The sequence below is a fragment of the Pygoscelis adeliae genome, unplaced genomic scaffold (genome assembly GCF_000699105.1).
Source record: "Pygoscelis adeliae isolate BGI_AS28 unplaced genomic scaffold, ASM69910v1 Scaffold4, whole genome shotgun sequence".
Taxonomy (NCBI): Eukaryota; Metazoa; Chordata; class Aves; order Sphenisciformes; family Spheniscidae; genus Pygoscelis; species Pygoscelis adeliae.
In genome coordinates, this window is record NW_008824986.1 from 14865595 (window position 1) to 14886535 (window position 20941).

The window sequence follows — 20941 nt, forward strand, 5'->3', positions numbered from 1 at the left end:
GTGGGTGGGGGCGGAATATAAACCCCCTCCCCAAAAAACCCCAAACTAAAACCCCCAAATAAATAACAGATAGTCATCAGGCCAAAAGGAAAAGAAAGAACACTCAGCTGAGCTTATTTCCAACATAAGTCAACTGAGTTTGCCCTCATCATCATTACTCAATACTTTTTAATCTCTTAAATGGATTTTTGAAGGTTAAAAGGATATCTTTTTGGCTCTTAATAATAAAAGTTAGCCTTAAAGTATATTTTCTGGCTTATAGGAGCATTTTGGGCACATACCATGCAGCTTACTGTTCATTACAAAGGCGTTCATTTTGGCAACAACTCCAGTGAATACTGAAGTAGTAAACTGGTCATCTGTGCAGCCCCACATTACTGTCTAAACTTTGTTGTCATAACCATTTTGTATCATATCATTTTAGGCAATTATTTAAAGGATAAAAAAAGTATATTTAGGTACCTCCTGTTTAGGAAATATTTTACAAGAATGTCTGTAATGGTTTTGTACAACAATCTAGCATAGATCAGATATGGTAGATTGCCACAAGAAGTGCTTCCAGATAATGCAAATGCTGTGTTAAAATGAGCTGGGATCACTTCCAAAGTGAACACCTTCCTAATGAAGCAGACACATTCACTCACACAATCCCAGGTTTCATCCGACAGGCAGTCTGGGAAATGCTAATATTTTAATTGAATCCCAGACAGCACAGCATTGGGATTCATGGTGCGAAGGAACCTAACTAGAAGTTAGTGCACTAAACATCAGCTTCAGCTGAGAATACTCACTGGTATTCCCTATATAGCCTCATTTATAGCAACTTGAACTGAAACCGTAGAAGTGGCTGCATATGAATTCTTTTTGCCCTGAAAGAGAATGTTGAAGCATATCTATATACACGCGTATTGTTTCAGGAAGTCCTAATCAGACATGCCATTGTACACCAGCCTAGTTTGATCACTGGGCTTTTTATTTGGGATACCACATCAAATTCCAAACAAAAATTCCTCATTAAACATTGGTCCTAAACTTAACATCAACTTGACTGAGTAGTCCCTCGTATTCATCTGCCGTACCATTATTTTGGATCTGTGTGGGTGTGTTTGTCCAAGTAGACTGTGCTGAACAATGACAGACATGATGCTCACCAACACGAGCCTTACCTGACTGACCAGGGGGTGGGACTCCTGATGATCCTCTGGGCAGACATAAAAATACCGTGAGGACTGCGGCTCTATTTCCTGAACATGGCTCAACGGCAATCGGTTTAGGAGCACCCTGAAAAAGGAAGATAGCTATGTAACGTCCGAGATTTCCATTACATTTGTACTTGTACAGCTTTAATTTATTTTAAGGTTCATTGTAAGAGTAGAAAGATATTTTTCCTAATTAGTTCTTTGCATTTAAACAGCTCGTCCTACCCATGTTAATTGACTTAAAAATGGGCTTTAACAGCCCACACTGCAAATCTTACCAAACAGAAAAAACAAAATTATCATAAAGACAACAAAATTATGCTTTTTATTTTATAGCTCACTAAATTTAGTGATATCAGCTTCTTAAAGCTTGGAAAATGGCAAAACCTTTTGGTATACACACTGGTATCTGAGAGTATCAGAATTTCCCCTATTCTAATAAGTACCCATGTGAAAGAATTGTGCTTCAACAGCATCCATTACCTAGCCCTCCTAATGCCAAAACCATCAAATGAGAGCAAATCTATATCATATACAGGTATATAAAGATAGCCAATCCCTCTTGAATTTCCCAGACCAGTAAGTCTGCCTTCTCTGTGTCTGTCCTGGTAAGCAAATGATTTCTTTGAGGCAGGACCTTCTTGAATTTTTTTGCATATGCAGAAAACAGGTGCAGTGTTACTATATTTAAATAAACTTAGAAACTCTCTGAAAATGTTGCCTGTGCGATTATCATCTTACTTTGTCTTATATAAAGCTATGATAATAGTGTTTTTGCTGGCAGGAGGTATGTGCTGTTACCAAGCATCTCTCTCTTATTAGCTATATAGATTTTTTAATTTGCAGTTAGCTTTCAACTAAACGGTTGCTGCCATATTGTTCTCAAGTTCCCAAGACCGAGGACACTAGGAGCTGGAAAAAAGCAAAGCGGTCTACAAAGCCATAGAATAATAAATTTCTAATATGACAATTTACAATGTTTCCATATTTACAAGTTTCCATGTTTTGTGCTCACTAAGAGATAGGCATTTCACTTTTGAGAGCTTAAACATTTAGTCAAGCACTGAAGATATTTCTAAAAACATTAGGTCAAAATCAGCATAAGCATTTGTTTCTTTTTTTTGTTTGTAAATTTTTACAATGTCTGTCATGTTCCAAGGCAAAATACGAGTTTGATATTTTGATTCAAAATTCAAAGCCATAAAACTTTCCATTTACATGCAAAATGCAATGTATACATAAACGTCAACTGATTCAAGTATACTATGAAAAATGATAGTTTAGCCAAGTTAAATACACTGCAAAGTACTAGATATAAAGAAAACAAAGGCGCTTCCATCATGTAAAGCAATTATCATTTTCTATTTTTCTACCTCCAAGTAACCAACATTTATTACTGCTCAGTGAAGATAAGGAAACAGGGAATACAGCAATAAATCGAACAATAGATAAATGTAGTTTTTCTTTTACTTCATGGTCATATTTGAAAGGCATTTCTGTAGATTCATTTGAGGCGATAGCATTAAAATAACTTGGGTGAGGAATGTCATCTACTTTAAAATTGCCATGACATAATGAATGGCAACTTATTCACTAAAACCTTACCAAAAGATGAAACAGAAAAGTAAAACCCCAAAAGCTTCAGCTAAAAATAATGTTGTTTTAAGAAACAACATAAGAAATAATTTTTAAACTGAGTGTGCTGGATTTGTAGCATTTAATAATTTTTTTGTAATGTATTGGCTCAATACAGGCCAAAGGAACAGATGAAGAGAAGAGATTCTGAACTTGTGTAAGCTGGTGTATGTCTGTTGACTTCCGTTGATCTATTAGCAGCAAAACATTGAGACAGGCACTGCTGGACGATATGATTCTATACCAAAAGCAATGCAGAAAAGGGGGAAAACAGAGTGAGAACCTTACTAATATTAGCAGCATTGACTGCACATGCACAAAAATAGTACCAGTGGATTATTGGAAAAGAAAGGTGTGGGAAAATTTTCTTATTAAGGTTTCTTTGACTTACATATGTTGAAGGGCAGTGTAAAAAAACATGCAAAAATAATGGTAATTCTTCTGATCATAACGTTTAATATAGAAAAGGGTCTTCATGGTATCATTCAGATTAGCAGCCAGTCTGTGTCCTGGGCAGTTTAAATCTCATCAGACAAGTGTAGGCATAGAATAATATAATATAACATACCAGCACTGACAGCAATCTGGTGTAGACATCTCTGCTTACTTCTCCCACTACTACATGCTTTCACTCACTCCTTCCTGTTGCACTTTCGACTGTCAAAATCTAAGGTTTCCCACCCCCACATGTCATGCACTGTTATCACACCTCCTGTTGGACCTAAATACATGCCCCTTCATTCCAGCACTTCTACCTATATCTCTCTTCCCCAACCATTCAGACAGGGATGCAGCTCCATGCCAGTTAAGTTCATCTCACTTCAGCTCCGTGCCTCCTACTGCACCCTGCATTGGCCCTGCTCCTGCATCTTCAGTGCAAAATAGACTTTCCAGCTCTAGCCAAGTTCCTGCAGCAGGAGCTGTGAACAGAGAAGACCAGGTGCTCTTCATGCCCATGGACAGAGTGCCATAAATTGTGGAGGTGGTTAGCCAGTGACTCTTGTGCACTCACTAATATGGCAAATAGATTTACAAATAAATACCATCGCATGGGGTGTCATGGACAGTCTTCCACTATACACTAGAACAACAGCGCCTGAATCCTTATATACCATTTGCGATTAAAAGAGTTGGTGTTACTAATGCAAGCAATAGAGCATTTAAGTCATCTTTCCTGATTTGTCACAATGGCAAATCAAATAACATGTTTCCTTTCTATTTGGAAAGGCAGACAAAATGAAATCTTCATTTTAAAATGTTATTCAGAATACAGTTTATGCAGACACACAACTGAAAGGAACAAATTAACTATTATGCCTTTTAATTTGGTGAATAATTACTTTATTATAAATCAAAATGATGATATTTTCTATTGCTGTGTAATATAAAACCTTTCATTAACAGGCCCCATCCTTTTCTGTTTGAAGTTTATACTAATGCTTTTCAAAACACAATTGGACGAAATTATTTCTGATAAATATTTTTCAGAGGACTTCATCCAAAAATCAAATACAGTGAGAATTTTCTATTTGTGCTTATTTGTTCTTTGTAGAACGTTATGACTGAAAAAGCAGATGTCTTATCTTACCTCACATCATTCAGATTCACTAGCAAAAAGCCACGGAAGCACAGAGCAAATGATAATACTTTAGATACCCTGAGGTTTGTCAGTTGTTTAAAGATAAATACATAACCATGAATCAAAGTTATTTCACAGTGACATAACATGTTCTCTGAAATGTGCCATTTATCACGCATTTTCCACGGGTTTTTTGGAAGAGATAAGGTACACATTTGTTTGCCCAAAGCACTTAGCTACCATGATTTACTTGCTAGAATTATCTTTCCCCCCCCGTACAGAAAGTGACTTACGTTTTTGCCAAAAAGCACAAATGACAATCACAGAGTTAATAAAACTTTATCAGTGGAAGACAGAATAAACAAACACTTCTTTATTAAACAACCTTGTACTCATATTCCCTTTCTTATGCACACTATGACAGAGAGGTACGTCAGTTGGGAAGGTGGAAAAGAAAGGAGAAGAAAACCAGGAGGGAATAAAAGGGTGAAAGAGCATATATTATTATTGATAGCGAGAAAGGAAGAATAAGTCAGTGGATATAGAAAGCAGAAAAAAGTGGAGAGGGGAGGGAATAAACCAGAGACTTAAAAAATGAGAGAGAGAGAGAGAGAGAGAGAGAGAGAGAGAGAGAGAAGGTTTTATCCACAGTTTAAATGTGCAGTCATATATGTATTCACAGGAAACAAGCATTAGAAGTCATCTTTCTGGGGTCCCACATTTTTATCAGAGAAAAGGTTCTCCATTCTCTAGAATTTTTTTCTGAAAATCCTACAAAGATCTAAGCAAAAACTAACGTCCAGCTGCCTGGGTGACTTTGTGAGGAATTATCGAGCTTTGGGCAGATTCTTTGCTCACCCTTTATATGTTTCTATAAGAAATAAATTTTGGCTGGTTTTTTTTTCCCTATACATAGGACAGATGACAATACTACCATTACTGGCATAAAAACATATGTCAGTATACACCATATTCATACCTGAATTAAAAATATTTGTTTCTAAGTAACTTAGCACATCTGCTTTATAATGACAAGAGAGTAACAAAACAGGTTTATTTAAGTATTTAAAAACCCAGCAAATCTTGCATTGTGTTATTTGGCTGTTTAGGAATAACACAGATGAGCAGCTTTAAGAGTCCAGACCAAGAAGCAGCTGGGAAGTATATTCTGTCACTCTCAGTGGGCAGGACGGGCAACAGAAGGCAGCGACATGAAGATGGGAGAAGAGCAGGAGAACACAATGATGACTAAAGGGATGTTCATGGATCTGCTGTAAGGGTTTAGAACCTCTCTGGGGGAAATGCACTGAAACTTTAGCATCGATTCTTCTCTATCAATGAAAATATTTAATACTGTGAATACGGGAAGATGAAAAGTGTAAAGTGTTTTGGCTCTATCTGTATTCCAAGAAGTGGTGTCTCACGGAAGTGCTATAAAACTTTGGATTTTCAGTACTAAGTAATATCTATATATATTTTCTGTTCAGCATTCTAAGTTAGGTGCATCCAATTTTTAAAAGTGCATTATTATACCATAAGACAAATAGATTACGTAAGACTAAATGGCTCCAAACTCATGCCAAAAAAGCAATTAGAAAATTGAATCAAGGAATTAAGGATTAATGTGAGCATGTTACACCTGTCAGCAGTAATAAGTATTTTGACAAGAACAGAATAAAGTTTGACAGTGTGCACAAATACAGATCTGATATATAAATCAAGTATTAAAATGTAAACAACTATGCATTAATCACTGTAATGTTTTATAACTAAAATGGTCTTAGTACTACTTACGAGAATTCATTATAAATAAAATTTCATCTCTTCTTAAAAAAACAGCTTGATTTATATTTTTTGATTTAGTAATAAATGATGCAAATATAAACTTTGTTTTTAATCATATTATTAAACCAGAATTAATCTGGTGAATTCCACATAAACTAAGCTTGATGGCTTGGCAAATAAACAAATAATCAAATCTGTTGTTGTGGCAGGATTAGTACCAGACTCGGAATGTAAACAGCCACTTTTCTGGAGTTCAGTGTGCAAGACTTCAGAGGGCAGAAAAGAAAAGAAACAAGACTGTGTCCTCTGAAGAGGTAAAGAATGTAGAAAAGGAGGAAATGTAAAATTTAGACAGTTCTATTACAAGTATTCACATCTTCATTTTCTCGCAGCTTCAGGTTCTTTTCCTGAATTCTTTGCTTATTTTCTGAGTTTCTTGATTTATTTGTGATAATCAAGTCTCAGATCCAGAAAAGCACTTGAGTACCTAAGTTGGATTTTGGTCAAATTTAGATACCTACATGCAAACTCAAAAGCCTCAAAACCCTGTTAATCTCAGTTTCAATATTAAAAATTTCCCAACAGCTGAAGCTCTCCTCTACCAGCCCAGGCACACCCTGGTCTCTCTTACACCCACTAAACCCACTCAGGATTCACTGGCATGCCTGCAGCTGCCCTGGATGTAGAGCTTGATCTAGGTAGCTGTTTTCAAAACATGCTTACCAAATTAGATTTTTACAATACAGTTGTGGCCACTTTCTTTTAAAACACGGTTGAAAGCAGAGGTAGCTCTGTTCTTCATGGAAGGAGGATTAATCCTGGTTTTCCTATTTTGCTTTTACTAAATGCTTGTTTGAGCTGAAATACTCTGACCCATAATTAAAGATGCAGAGTAAAAATGCTGTGATTGCTCTGACCATTTTCAGTGCAGTAAAGGCAGACTTTTCAGCAGCGCAAAGGAAGAAAATAAAATTCATCCTCTCAAATTCACAGAATTCCACTGATGTCATTTGGTAGGGGCTTTTTTGGCAATTTTGCTGGAGAAACTTCAAATGTCCCTAGCACAGCTACCCTGGCAAGAGGAGGAGATGGGAGACTCCCACCTGTAGCCAAACTCCATCCTATCCCCACCTGATTTTCTCCATGGTCATTTGCCAAGAGACTCAAAACCAACTTTAATGTCAGCAGAACAAAGAAACGCTGGCTGCTCCTCCCAGCAGAAGCCTACCACTTTGACAGCACCCGCTGCTGCCCTAAGGAGAACCTGGCACTTCTTCCAGAGTGCTGAAACTAAGGCAAACAAGAACTGTAATCAGTACTGCTGTTTTCTTAGACTATCAGTGTTATACTGCATTGCTATTCTAAATGTTGGGTACATATTAACTAACACTCATTAACATACTTTTGAGTATGAGCTTCCAACCCACCCAAGAGTTTTGACAATTTTCTCCACAGATTTATTCAATAACTAATTGCCTTAATGACAGTGCAACAGGAAAAAAAAAAAAAAAGCTTTCACCAAACATCATTTGTGTGCCAGGAGAAATATACTTTAGGAAATACCGCAACAGAATAAATAAGCAAGGCTGGAGTTCTGAACATTGCTTTGTGACTGGCATAGGAAACACCAGTTCTTCATATGACCCTAGGGTTTTACTGAAACTATAAGCATCCACTAAAGATTTTCATTTAATCCATCCCGTAAAGTTCCTCTGTTGCAATTAGTGAGTGGAAAGCTTTACCTCACCTAAACCTACAAGAATGGCCCAGAGCCTGAGTGTCCTCAACGCTTTGGGCTTCTAAACTGCACCTACTTTTGCTTGAGGACTTCTCAGTGATTTCTAACTTTGGTTAATGAGGTCCCACTAACCCATGCGAGGTACATAAACACGTTACCTACAGCAGCAAAAGCTGGAGAACATTTTGGAGTATGTTACAATTCTTCCACCTATATTAAAAGAGACTTGAGGTAACCACCTCGCTTCTGCGACTGAGTCATCCAGCCAGCACTGATTTACTGGGAGGACTCTATCAACTCTACTCGACCTTCAGAATGAACCAGTTTTCCCTGAAAATTTCTATAGTGTCCAATGGAACTGAGACCAACAGGCTTATTTATAATAAAAGGCAACCTGACCAAAATTATACTAACATTTCTTATTAGAGTTTTTTTAATAGTGAATTATCATTCCACAGTAATTTTGCCCCATTGTTTTAGCAGAATATAAATCTCAGTTAATTTCCTTGTTTCAAAATAGCCATGAAAATCTTAGAATATATTGATACCTTATTTTCCATAAGAAAACCAGTGGGAATTAACAATAAAAAGAACACCCTATGATTACCAAGCTGTGATTATGGCCCCAGTGAGCAAAACACATTGTTATCCTTCAATTTATTGTCTTACCTCTCTATCTCAACTATATCAATATGCAGTGATAGGCTGCATTCTTTTTTGCAGTCTTTTCTGAGTAGAATGTGGTTGTTAGTTATCAAAGGTTATGTACTGATGTAAAATTTATGTATTAATCTGAAAGTGTTTATGCTCAGAAGAGCCATATTTTTATTACAAGAACTATATTTATTTGCAACAAAGTTACTCTCAGTTAATCTAGTAAGAGGCTTCATTTCAAAGCCTAATACTATGTCATATAGCATTTCATTAGCAAGAGAGTTATGACTTGACATTCTGATTAAAACTGATTTATTAGGACAAAGCTACGAGAAACACCTGCAGATGCATTTATTTTCAATGGGGCTTCCAGAAAGAACTCCTAGTCAGGTTTCTTATTCAGCTTTCATCCTACTGCCTAGAGGTTGTTTCTTCTGAACTGTGACACTAGCGTGAACCATCCTGCAGTTTTCCTGGCTTTCACAAGTGGCTGAACAGAACAGAAGACATTGAAGTTCAATCAAACTATCAGGTAGCTGCAAGGCACGTTGCATTTCATTTCTTTTTCTGTGTGTCCGTGTATGTGCTTTCCTGTCTCTTCATACTGTTAAATACTTTACTATTCCATCTTTCCCACTAATAAGAGTTATTTCAGGTTACTCTGGAAAATATTGAACATAACTTACAGCGGATGGTGTGTGTAGTAGTTGTACTGGATTACTGCCAGAGGTATCCCCAAGAGCCTCCAGAACATTCCCCTATTAAGCTGTATGAGTCTGATTAAAGGCTGGCAATGCTAGTGTCCAGTTTGTGAAAGAAATGTATCTTGGCAGCAGCTAGCTAGATCCTGTTGGGAAAAACACCTGAGACCCTATGTCTGTGGCATATACCAAGCATCATGTATCCCCAGATACTTTCCTGTAAATTCTTCCTACTGCTGTTTCAAATTCTGTAAGTCAAAGTGGTGCTGTGCAGTGAAGTAATGCTAATGGGCATTTGTTTCCCAGATGGGTATATCTGTTGGATCTCCAAGGATTAGAAACAAGAAGTGGAGAATCCTGTTATTCCTTCACAATTCAACCTTAAAGGCTCTTGTCTATAAAAACTCACATTTCACTGTGACAAATTACTGACAGTCCATCACTGTTTGAACTTGGGCTGATCACTTAAGACCACATCGTCACTCCCGTATATCACTTTACCCCAGACTGCCTGGCAAAAGAGGACATGGTCCCTCCAGAGTCACTACTTACTTTTCAGGGTGGGAAAGAGGAAGTACTAGGCGCAGTTTAAATTCTGCCTAACTTGCAGGCTAACAAGGGTGGCTGTGGTGGCAGGCAGGGGAATGCTGAGCTAAGGATGAGCACAGTACAGGTTACTTTCGTCAGGAGCAAGCAAACCAAGTCAGCTACAGATTTTTGAAATGTCCGTGAGGTGGATAAACTTGGGCTATCCTTTGCTCAGGGTGGATCACAAAATTTCAGTCTGTCATTGCAACAATGAATCTCGGGCAAAGTCAAAAGTTCTGACTAAAAGGTGGCTTTTGTGACCACAGAGATCTCATTCGTGTAGCTGTGCAGCATCCTAGAGTCATTACAGGAAAGTTTTGATTATTATTTAGGAGATCTATGCCAGACTTGAGGGTTAGGAAAGGCAAGTGTCCTGAAATTATTATGCTGTATTTTGCATTTCTTGCAAAATTGGAAAGAAATATAGTACACCATATGTCATCCAAAATACACTTTTAGTGAACTTTTCTTCAGCAATGCTTTTTAAAGTTCTTTTGTAACCTCCTGGCCACATGCAGGATGTCTAGTGAATGATAAATTAAAACATTTATACCTGGAATCGTAACAATAAAAAAGAGAACTAAATCAAGGCACATTGTGAAAACTAGCTGTCGGCAGAAGGGATTAAAGTGCAAACTTGGCAATATTCTTAACGCAGGAAAAAATGCTAATGGCACCAGAATAACAAATTACTTTCTATCATGACAACTTACACAGATCACAGCCTACTCAATGTAGGGAAGACATGAACCAAACACCTGAAAGCATGACATAGCTTTTATTTTGATTGTCCTTACCATGGTCCAAGGACAGCTGTAAAATGTGTACACCATAGCCAAAAACATTCTGAAACAAATTATCCCACTACTTAAGATTTGTTAAGTCTATGGAAGTTTTCATCCTAGTGACTATGTGTGGATACTGTGGATCAATTTGTAGCTGCTCCAGCAGCCAGAAGAAACAACAATACAAGACTTCTCTATTCCAAAGAAAAGCTATGTCATGACAGCGAAAGGGAACCTAGTTTTGCTCTATTATATAGTAGTAGCAACAGCATGTGTTAAACTGACTAGCAGTTTTGGCAGTAGTTGCTGCCAACGAGGTGGAAAGGGAGAGGGCAGGCTGGCAAGGCTGTGAAAGCACAAACCGGACCTTTTTAAAGGTGTTGCAAGATACGTCTCTCATTTTCCTCTCTTGAGGACCTCCATCACCTAGTTTGTCCATTCACCAATTTGAAAGCATAATTGGGTACAGTTTTTCACTTGAATCTTATTAATTAATTCAAATTTCAAATATCGGTGAGATAATCCTCAGCTGCCTAATTCAGCACAACACTCGAGTAACAGCAGAACTATGTTGATTTATACCAGCTGCAAATCTGACACTATATTATTAATTTTTTAATGGTATCCTTGAAAAATCCTGCAAATAAACTCAAGTGTTATCACTTAATATTGCTTTCCAAGATGCTCCCCATCAAGACTGTTACTACTTACAGTGGTCACAAACATATTAGGAACTTCGCTGAAAATGCACAAGAAATGAAACTTACAGGATCTAATCTGACAAATAATGACACATATGAGAATTAGTGGTTGGAAAAACTGTTGCATTAAAGCAAACAGGATTACTTGCATGAATGAAATTAAGCATGTTATTCATGTTAGCTTAACAAAACTGATGGAGTTTTTAAAAAAAAAGAGGCAGGGTTTTTTTAATAACAAAATAGGAAAAAGACTGCTCCTTTAAAATATTACAAAACCTGCATAATTTTTACTAAACCAGCAAAGATCTACTGTATAAAGTATTTGTTGAACTTGGATTTGCTGAATCCCACTTACTTATTGCACTTGCATGGAAAGTGTTACTTTTTTAGAAAGTACCATATTCCAAGCCTGCTTACCCCCTTCAGCACTGCTAACTGAAAATGAGTAGTATGGAAACATAGTCCAGCTCAGCTTACACTTCTGTTCCATGTGCGTTTCCTAGGGCACAGCAGGAACTTCTACTTATTTTATATTTATATTTTTATTATTTTCTTCAGTAAGATGGTACACAGTCACACCAACAAAAATAATTCATGTTGAATTCTATAGTCCCAATCCTTATTGCATGAAAGGACAGAAAAGCTTGTTATTTTGCTTCAGAAAATGTTCTCACTTTAAATTTTACATTGTAAAATTTAGCAGCAGTGACGATGCTTGAAACATCTTTTCTCCAAAAGACATACTATTTTCACAGCAGATTTACCATCTTTTTTAAAGAGTTTCCTTGAAAATTCACAGATTTGTGAACTTTTCATTGGAGTTTGCTTCAAATCCTTGCATTCCCTGAAGCTCTCTACTCCATCTCATATATTTTTCATATCTAACCAAATGATTTCTCTTCCCCTAATTTTATGCGTAGAGTTTAATCCACTGCCAAGAGTAAAACAGAGTAATGTTTGTCCTGTACTTCACTCAACAGAATGGTGTAACACATTTACTTTTGTACTATATGTAAACTCTAATTTATTTTAACAGCGAGTACTGTTAGGCTAACGAGGGAAATCTTGCATTTCACCATTGTTTTCTGACTCCTCTTCCCATTCCCCACCCCTTCCCAATACCTTTCCCAGTCTTACGGTGCTCTTTCCATGGAAATAAACATCCCATATCAAATGCCACTGACTAATACAATAAGCAGAAGGAGCAGGATCTTATTTACTTAAACAAGGGTTGAGATTTGAGATCAGTCATCAAGCAGATGTTATTTCTGAAGCTGAAAGTATTCATGATGATTGTTACTATAGAAACCAAGCTTTGTAAAATATTCCAAACAAACACTTCTTTATTAGCCTGCACTGTAACTACAGCAGTCTGCATTACGCTGCATCCCACACTAAGTTATCAACTGCACATATTTTCTTTCTGGTTATTTGCTTTCAATAGTAACTACAAGACAGGATTTCTATAGGTCTTAAAAGACAGTGTAACACAATACCAGCCATCCATAAAATGACACACACTGTACTCATCCAGCACTAAACTCCCGCCTGTTTCATTTCCCCCCTCCTGTGGGCAGCCACTCAAATCAGTGTTTCCCTGTTCAGCAACAGTGAAAAACAGGAACCCACTGCTAATTCCTGTGGTTAGATCAGCAGCACAAAACCAGCAGTGGTTACTAAATGCCAGCCTCAGCCTCTTTAGCAATTAAACCATTCTTCATTCTTAGTAGACTTTGTGAAGCCCGTGCGTCACTCAGAAAGCATCTTTCAACGGCTTGTCATATCATAACCAGAAGTTCAGCCTTGTTGTTTTATTTGTTAACCATACTAGAAGAGGAGTAACAATTTGAATCCTGGTTCCAGTGACATCAGTGGGACTCCAGCAGTGCAGGATCCCTGACCCTGAGCGCATCCCCAGGGAAGAGGGCTGGAGCAGGTCACAGCCATCACTGCCAAGGTGACTTAGAAACACCACAGCCTGTGCCAGTGGGAAGGAGCAGGTGAAGACCCATTAGCCCAACCTGGGCCTGGTATTTTAACCACCTCTCTCTCTTGCTACACTTCAACTACCCAGATACAGATAACAGGGCAAACTTCCATTTGAAGTTAAGCAGGTGAAAGCTGACTTGTTATTATAACACATGGAAAGGAAAACTGTATTTAAGGCTATGCAAGGAAAGTAGAAGGAATTTTATGACAGAATGAATGCATCATGTGGATATTGGACATATTCCTTCCCTGAGGCTTTTCTGTCTCCTTTCACAGAGAAATCCTTAGAAAGGATAAAATGTTACTAATATTTCAGAATATAGAGATGTTCAAGACAGGTATGGTAGCAACTTCTGATTGTTATAATGAAAATTCCAAAGCTGTTTTCATTCTCAACTTATTGTCATGTGCTCATAATGTCCTTTAACTTTCTATACTCTGTTTCTGTTCAAACAGGACAATTTTGCCCAAGTCTTTCAGAAACTGCTCAGCTATCTTTGAGATGTGGGACAATTAACATTTTTTCCTAATACCAGTAGTATCCAAGGCTTACAATTTAATTTAAAACTTGGCCTTGACTCAGGTAACATTGAAGATTCCTGCCTTTCATTATTGTAGAACAAATCTGTTTTAGAATACAGTGATACAATCAGAGCACGACTAGAATTCCATAAGAATATATGGCTGTATGGAACTACATGTGCCACTGGTATCTATTTTAACACACAATACTGCCATAGTGAGGAAAGTATTAAGCAAAAGAGCACAACTAAGGAGCCGGTTAAAAAGTTTTAGTTATGGTGATTTGTGCTGTCTGCAACAGTATGTTGAAGATAATAATAAAATAAAAAAAATCTGTAAAACATTCTAAGTGTGAGAAATGTGTGGCAAAGGATATTCTGGAAACAGGTCACAGACAAAGCAATAGCTCACAGACAAAGCAGGCATGTTTTATGAAGACAGAGCTACAATTTAGAAGTGACTGTGTGGGACTGAATACAAAGAATGCAATTAAGGCATGGCACATGTCCTGATGGACCAACACCCAGAGAGGAGAGTGCTGTAGTTAAATGCTGTAGTCAAATGCTGCAGTTACAGGAAGATTAAGGGATCTGGGAACATACAAGCTGTCTTTTAAATGGCAGTTACCTATGCACTGTACTCAGAACATCTGAACAGATTTTGTATGTCTGTGAAGTAGGTCATGTTTTCTCCATGGTGGAGAAGTTATAGATAGCTGTAGATAACTATAGATAGCACAGCCTAACATGGCCAAAGCATGCCAGGACTTCTGGATAGAGGCCCTCAAGGAATTACAACAGCTAGCAACAAATCTGACTGCCTCCTACTTCCCAGCTTAATTGAGCAAGTTGCCATTTACAGCTACGGTGACTTAGGGCAACCTTCAGTACCTGCCTATAGCAAGCCGAACCCATTCCCCTTTATGTGTAGCAACTTAGCTTTGCTAAGGGTGTTTGTTTGTTTTTTTTAATTTTTCCTAGCTTTTTCTTGCTGTATTCCATGTAGAGAGGACACATAATGTAACAAAATAAAATACATATGCATTTATACATACATGCAGATGGACAACACACAAGTACATGTCATTATTTCTATTTGCGCTATCAGAAATCTCTGGAATGTTATGTTGAAGCAAAAATCTAAGCATAATAAAAACTATGTCAAAGACCTTGAAAGAGACATTATCTTGAAAACCTCAGTCCCCGACAGAGCAGTTTCTCATAATTCCCCAAATGTCTATTGAAATGAGTTGCACTAAGAGGTTCTAGAGCCATCAATATATTTAAGAATTCCGTAGATGTCTTTTAGTTTTCTTTGATCATAAATTGCCAGAATGGTTTCTATTCTCTCCAGTTCCCTGTTGCTGATTCTTCTGCTGTGACATTTCTGGATGACTTCCAGTTCTGATTGTTGTAAAGTCCTTGTTTTTGCAGAATCACCTAGTGTTGAAATTTGCAATTCCAAACACTATCTTTTTTGGTCTGTTTATCAGCTAACACTCTTTGCTCAAGCAATCTTTGCCCTTCACATTCCAGTTGGTTTTGTCCTTATTCAAACTTCTATGAATTTACCATAAGTAATATAACTTAAACCATAGATGAATATTTTTCTTCATTTAAGAAAAAAAAATTATCTTTGTGTAACCTTCCGTTATGGGAAGTATCTGAACACATACATAATGACAAACTTGATTTGGGGGATTAACATCTCATCCATTCGATCTCTTTTATTATTGAGTTCTATTTTTACATTTTATTTGTATTTTTAAAACAATTTTTCATGTCCACATTAAAGGCCTCTTTGTATAGTTATAATTTTCCTCCAGTTTGCCTGGTTTTGGTTATTTGAGTTTCCTAATTTTCAGTGAACTACTGAGCAAGCTGAAGGTGTTAATTGGCTATATTACTTCATTTTTTCTTGTAAGAGCTTCTTATTAATGGCTGCTCATGCAGATGTTATAGATGTTAATCAATTTGCACCTGTCCTTCTAAAAGATTCAGTTAGGTCCCTATTTAACCATCTGTAAATAAACCCTTGTTCAGTAACAGGGTTCAGCCATTTATTGTGAGCTAGCAAAGGCCAGTAAGGGCCTTACGCTACCACTCTGCCCTGCTGAAAATGTATGACTTCTCTCAATATACAGAAAGTAACTGGAAAAAGACAAGTGACTCAATCTAGATTGCGGATCACAGGATTCTCTCTAATTGAGTAATTGTTATTATGAGAAAGCATCAAAAATTGCAGGTGTCTGTTTCTCCCATGAAGCGCCTGGTGCTTTAGCACTACTAAGAATTGTGTATTCCATAGCGTTCAGTAACAGGGTTCAGCCATTTATTGTGAGCTAGCAAAGGCCAGTAAGGGCCTTACGCTACCACTCTGCCCTGCTGAAAATGTATGACTTCTCTCAATATACAGAAAGTAACTCTAAAAAAAGACAAGTGACTCAATCTAGATTGCGGATCACAGGATTCTCTCTAATTGAGTAATTGTTATTATGAGAAAGCATCAAAAATTGCAGGTGTCTGTTTCTCCCATGAAGCACCTGGTGCTTTAGCACTACTAAGAATTGTGTATTCCATAGCTATAAGAAGTGAGGATAATGAAGATCATACCTTCCTAGGATGAAAGCGATAGGGAGACAGTCTTTAAAAATAAAATTACTTCCTCAGATAAAAATGATTTTTTTCCCCCCAAAAGAAAGGCACATTATTCTGAGCATTTGCAAAGATCCTGGTCTTCCAGAACACCAATGGTCACCCGCTAGAAAGTTCTTTCATGTTTTTGAGTTGTTAATCAATAAGTTTATCAGTTATTTTCCTTTAATGTTGTTTTCAAAGCTGCCACCTACCTAATTCTATACTGTAGCACTTTCTACACTCTGCAGTGACCACAGGAGTTTCTGAACAGCTTCAAGCAGGGTAACTAACCTTCCTAATAAATCTTGTCTCTCACTGCCTCCTGGGGAGCATGCTCATTTGAGCATGCCAATGCAATGCAGATATCTTTTTTTATTATAACATGCATGGCATTTTATACTTAAGGCACTATATATTTATATGTATCCCATTCCCAGTATGCTGTTATGGACCACATTACTAAATTATTGTCCATACTTAAGAGCAATTTCTAGCACGAAAGGAAACCATCTTCTCTATTTTTACAAGCAGATAACTTACTGATGTGTGTCAGTAGGCATTATTCATTTTTACCACACAGAAGCAGATCAAGGGTGTCACTAAATCATATGGAAAGGATTACAGCTACTCTGAGGCACTTCCAGTTCTCCCATTGTATCTATTTCTCATCCTTCCCTATTCTGTTCAGTACATTCCTGTTAATCCACACCAAAGAAGATTGTGTGATGACCACAAATACAGGACCATCTGCACAAAATATGTACATGGAAGTGACTGCTCTTACATAGCATGTCATGTGAGCAGAAAACATGACAGAATCCACGTAACTTGGCATTATATGACTTTAGAGGCCATATTCACATTTTGATTTAGTGCTAACATCTCAGTGATAATATTTTATGCTTTCCACCATATTTCAGCAAGGGATCATTGTGAGTCTTATATTTGAAGCACTTTATTTTGTCTTTAATTCTCCAATTGTTAGAACTGTTTTCTGGACAGCACTTGTATGTAATTAGATCCCTACTATATAGTCTTTAGGAGTTGAGCAGGATTATTAGGATTTGAAAAGAAAATAAAGAAATAAATTGAACTTGTTAATCACCAAAAGTTGGGGGGGTGGTGGTGGTGTGTGAAATCTATGAAGGGGGAAAGCAGAGCCACAAATCAGAGATCTACCCTGAGGACTTTCATCTTCCTTTTTCTGCAGTTCCACTTTTCTCTGACTCAGTGCTCTCCCTCAAAATCCAGTTTTGTTATAGCACATTTATTTCATATTGATTGCAACAGATTGTATAACATGAGACATCTCTTTGCAATTTTCCAGATTCTTCTGAAAGTAAACTCATCAAATAATCTAAAAACATGTTACCAGGATTCTTAAATATGGCACCTACTGCTGTCTTTCCTTTCAATTACCATGTACATGCAAACGATTAAATTAATGTTCTCCTGTATCCCCACACAGGCCATTATCATACCTGTTGTGTCAGATATAACCCATTGCACACCTCTGTTCACCTGTTCCATACTTAAAAAAACCACTCTTTTGGAGACCTAGTCTGACTGGAAAAATATCTAAATACATTTTGTAATAGTTGTTCCTAACTCAAAATCCCAAGGCACTTTCTGTTCTTAAGATCTGGAATTAATCTAAAAGCTCATGATATATATGCTTCATATTTCATTTAGCACCAGTGAGCACTTTTGGGCCTGCTATCTCAGGCAGGGTTAGACAACCTAATGGTTGGATAACCTAAATTGGGAGATTTACAGCTTTCCGCTGAGATACACAGCACCTGCTTCAGGACTTCAAGTTTAGACTGATACAAATGAAGGATTTAGCTTTATAATCTAAGAATACAAGAACTAAACCCGCACCACAGTTTTTGATTTCTGTTTTTTTCTGCTGTGAAACATGTGGCATATGCATAATGTATGGCAACGCGATCTACAGAGCTTTTATTGATGGTTGTTTGGTGTGATCTATATAACTCATATATCGCTCATTTATGACTAATGCAGTCCTCCCAAACTCTTGCTCACACACATATAAAAGATGAAAATATTCAATGAATATCACTTTAGGAAGGCCACATTATTCTTGAATGTCAGAGCTTATGCAAGTCATGCTGAAGAAGGCATAACACTAACTGACATCACACAATTATGCACTCTAAATACATTATGCATTTTAGAAAAAGAAGTAATTTAGAGAAGAAATGTGAAATTTTTCCTCTCGTACTAGTTTTTTGTATACTTTGGATCTAAAACCAGTGCCTTAGCTTCCATCAATTCAACTGCATAATGCTGAAAAATAGAAAACTGGAGTGTAAAATTTTCTGAGTTTTTAATTTCATCTAGCAGGGACCATTTTTACTGTCTGATTTGCATTTAATAGATAATGCATTTTTTTATGGCGTATATTTCTAGTTCCTATTTTTTTGATGGTACCAAGGTTCTACAGCTTCCAGTATGCACAGGCATCTGATGACTTCACCATCAATGTCTCCGCAATATATAATGATTAGGGGGGAAGATTTTTACATGCTCAGTTTTTTGAATGTTGAAGAATTAAGGCTAAAAGATTATATGATTTTTTTTTTTTTTTACAGCTGGCCACTACCATTTCTCTAAAAATTCAAAATATCCCAAATTTTAAGAAGTTGTATTACATTATCTCCAAAGGCCTTATAAGTTCTTATGTTAATAGAATTTATTTAATGTAAAGGAATATAATTATATATTCAATAGTTAAGTATTTACTGTGAAATATTCAGCAATAAATCAAAGTTTATTATTTTATTAGTGTTTTCAGTATATTAAATACCAAATACAAAATTTTAAATGTTGATTCATAAAGTCTCTAAACTATCTATAGACCTTTCAGTTTCTTCATAGGATATGGTTTGTAAATCTTTAGGATATACATTTTAAATTATTCATAATCAATACTAAAATCAAAGACTTGGCAGCTAGCTCATTCTAAAAACTGCAGCCATGCAATTCATATTCTGCCGTAGTGGTCAGGTCAGAGTAACAAAACAAAATGAACTGATGCAGCTAATTACAACCTAATTTCAGCTTCCCAAATTGAAACAAATGATTGAACTGTATCTGCCACATTGAACTTAACATCACTCAACCACCTGATGTTGTACTAGTGTGATAACCTGTAAGAAAATGGACACTGATTATGAATAAGCCCATAGTGAAGTGCTTTACAGGTTTGAGACCTGCCTATTATATTGTTTGGGCAGCTCTTAAGAAAGATTTGAAGGTATGAAAGCGCATGATGGTATTCTTTTAGAGATATCTGGTTTAATATTTCCAAATGCTGAAAGTCATTTCTCTTGTTGCATGTAGATTTCCTGTCTCTACATTCAGTTCAATGTCATGATGATATCTATTGCAATACAAATCAGACAGGTTTTCTTCCAATCAGTTAATTTACATGTGCAAGCAGATAATCACAAGTATGCAGCGTGGCTAGTAAAATAAAAATTACAATTTTTTTCCTATAAAAAAAAATTAGTTGTGTGTTGAAAATGGAGTAAGAGAAGATAGAGGCAAGGCCAAATAATTGCAGGAACACTTCTACCAAGAATGTGAGAAATAAGGATAAAAGTCCTGCTTTGTTTGTTTAAAAATAAGGAATTGCGCCTGTGTCTCCCACAGCCTCGGTGCATGCCATACCACCATATGATGGACAAACATTAACTGTTGATGAATATTTATTTAATTCCTTCCAAGTGGGATGGATCACCTGTAAGACACTAATTTATAGCATATTAATCAAGGCACTTTCCTAGGGGACACAAGACTACTGCTACAGGGATGAGATCTACCATGGTTCCCTGATGCCCCAGACTTAATCAGAATTTAGACATGTAATTTAAGCAACAAAATTTTCTTGCCTGTGTTTCTATGCAGCTTTACCTTGGATGGTCCATCAACTCACTTAGCTTTTCCATCTGGGTCAGAAACCATTCTGATCACTTAAGCTGTCTCCATGCAAAGAAGAGGTCCTCATTTGGTGCTAAGTGTTTAGTTATTACCTGTATCCTGCTGACACTGCCTAAGGAGGGGCATCTCATCACGATCTAAACCCTACGCAGGGGTCTGACTTGTTAAAAATGTATGTTACCTCATGTTAAAAATTGATATATTACATGCCTTTTGCATAACAATCTTTAAGCTAAAGTACTCAGCCAGGATGTATAAGTCCTGGATCCAATTTCCCATAAACTGGGGACACTGAAACACAATTTTACCAATTTTCTGGAGACAGTTTTCCCACAAGGGTATGCCAAGAGTATGGCATAATTGTCATTGGGGAAGTTTATTATTCTAGTGGCAGGACACATGGACAGACACTATAATCAAGACCGCTTGCAAGATTTAGATTAAACAGTGAGTAGAAGCAGGA

At 36.9% G+C, this 20941-nt stretch overlaps 1 protein-coding gene across 1 annotated transcript in view; it reads right to left on the reverse strand.

Annotated features, from left to right (window-relative positions):
* The window catches only part of ATRNL1 (attractin-like 1), a 548413-nt gene that overhangs the window by 53119 nt on the left and 474353 nt on the right, over window positions 1-20941 (reverse strand). Inside the window, exon 28 of the mRNA XM_009325920.1 lies at window positions 1167-1281. Coding sequence (XP_009324195.1) covers window positions 1167-1281 — 115 coding nt within the window. The remainder of the gene's footprint in view (window positions 1-1166; window positions 1282-20941) is intronic.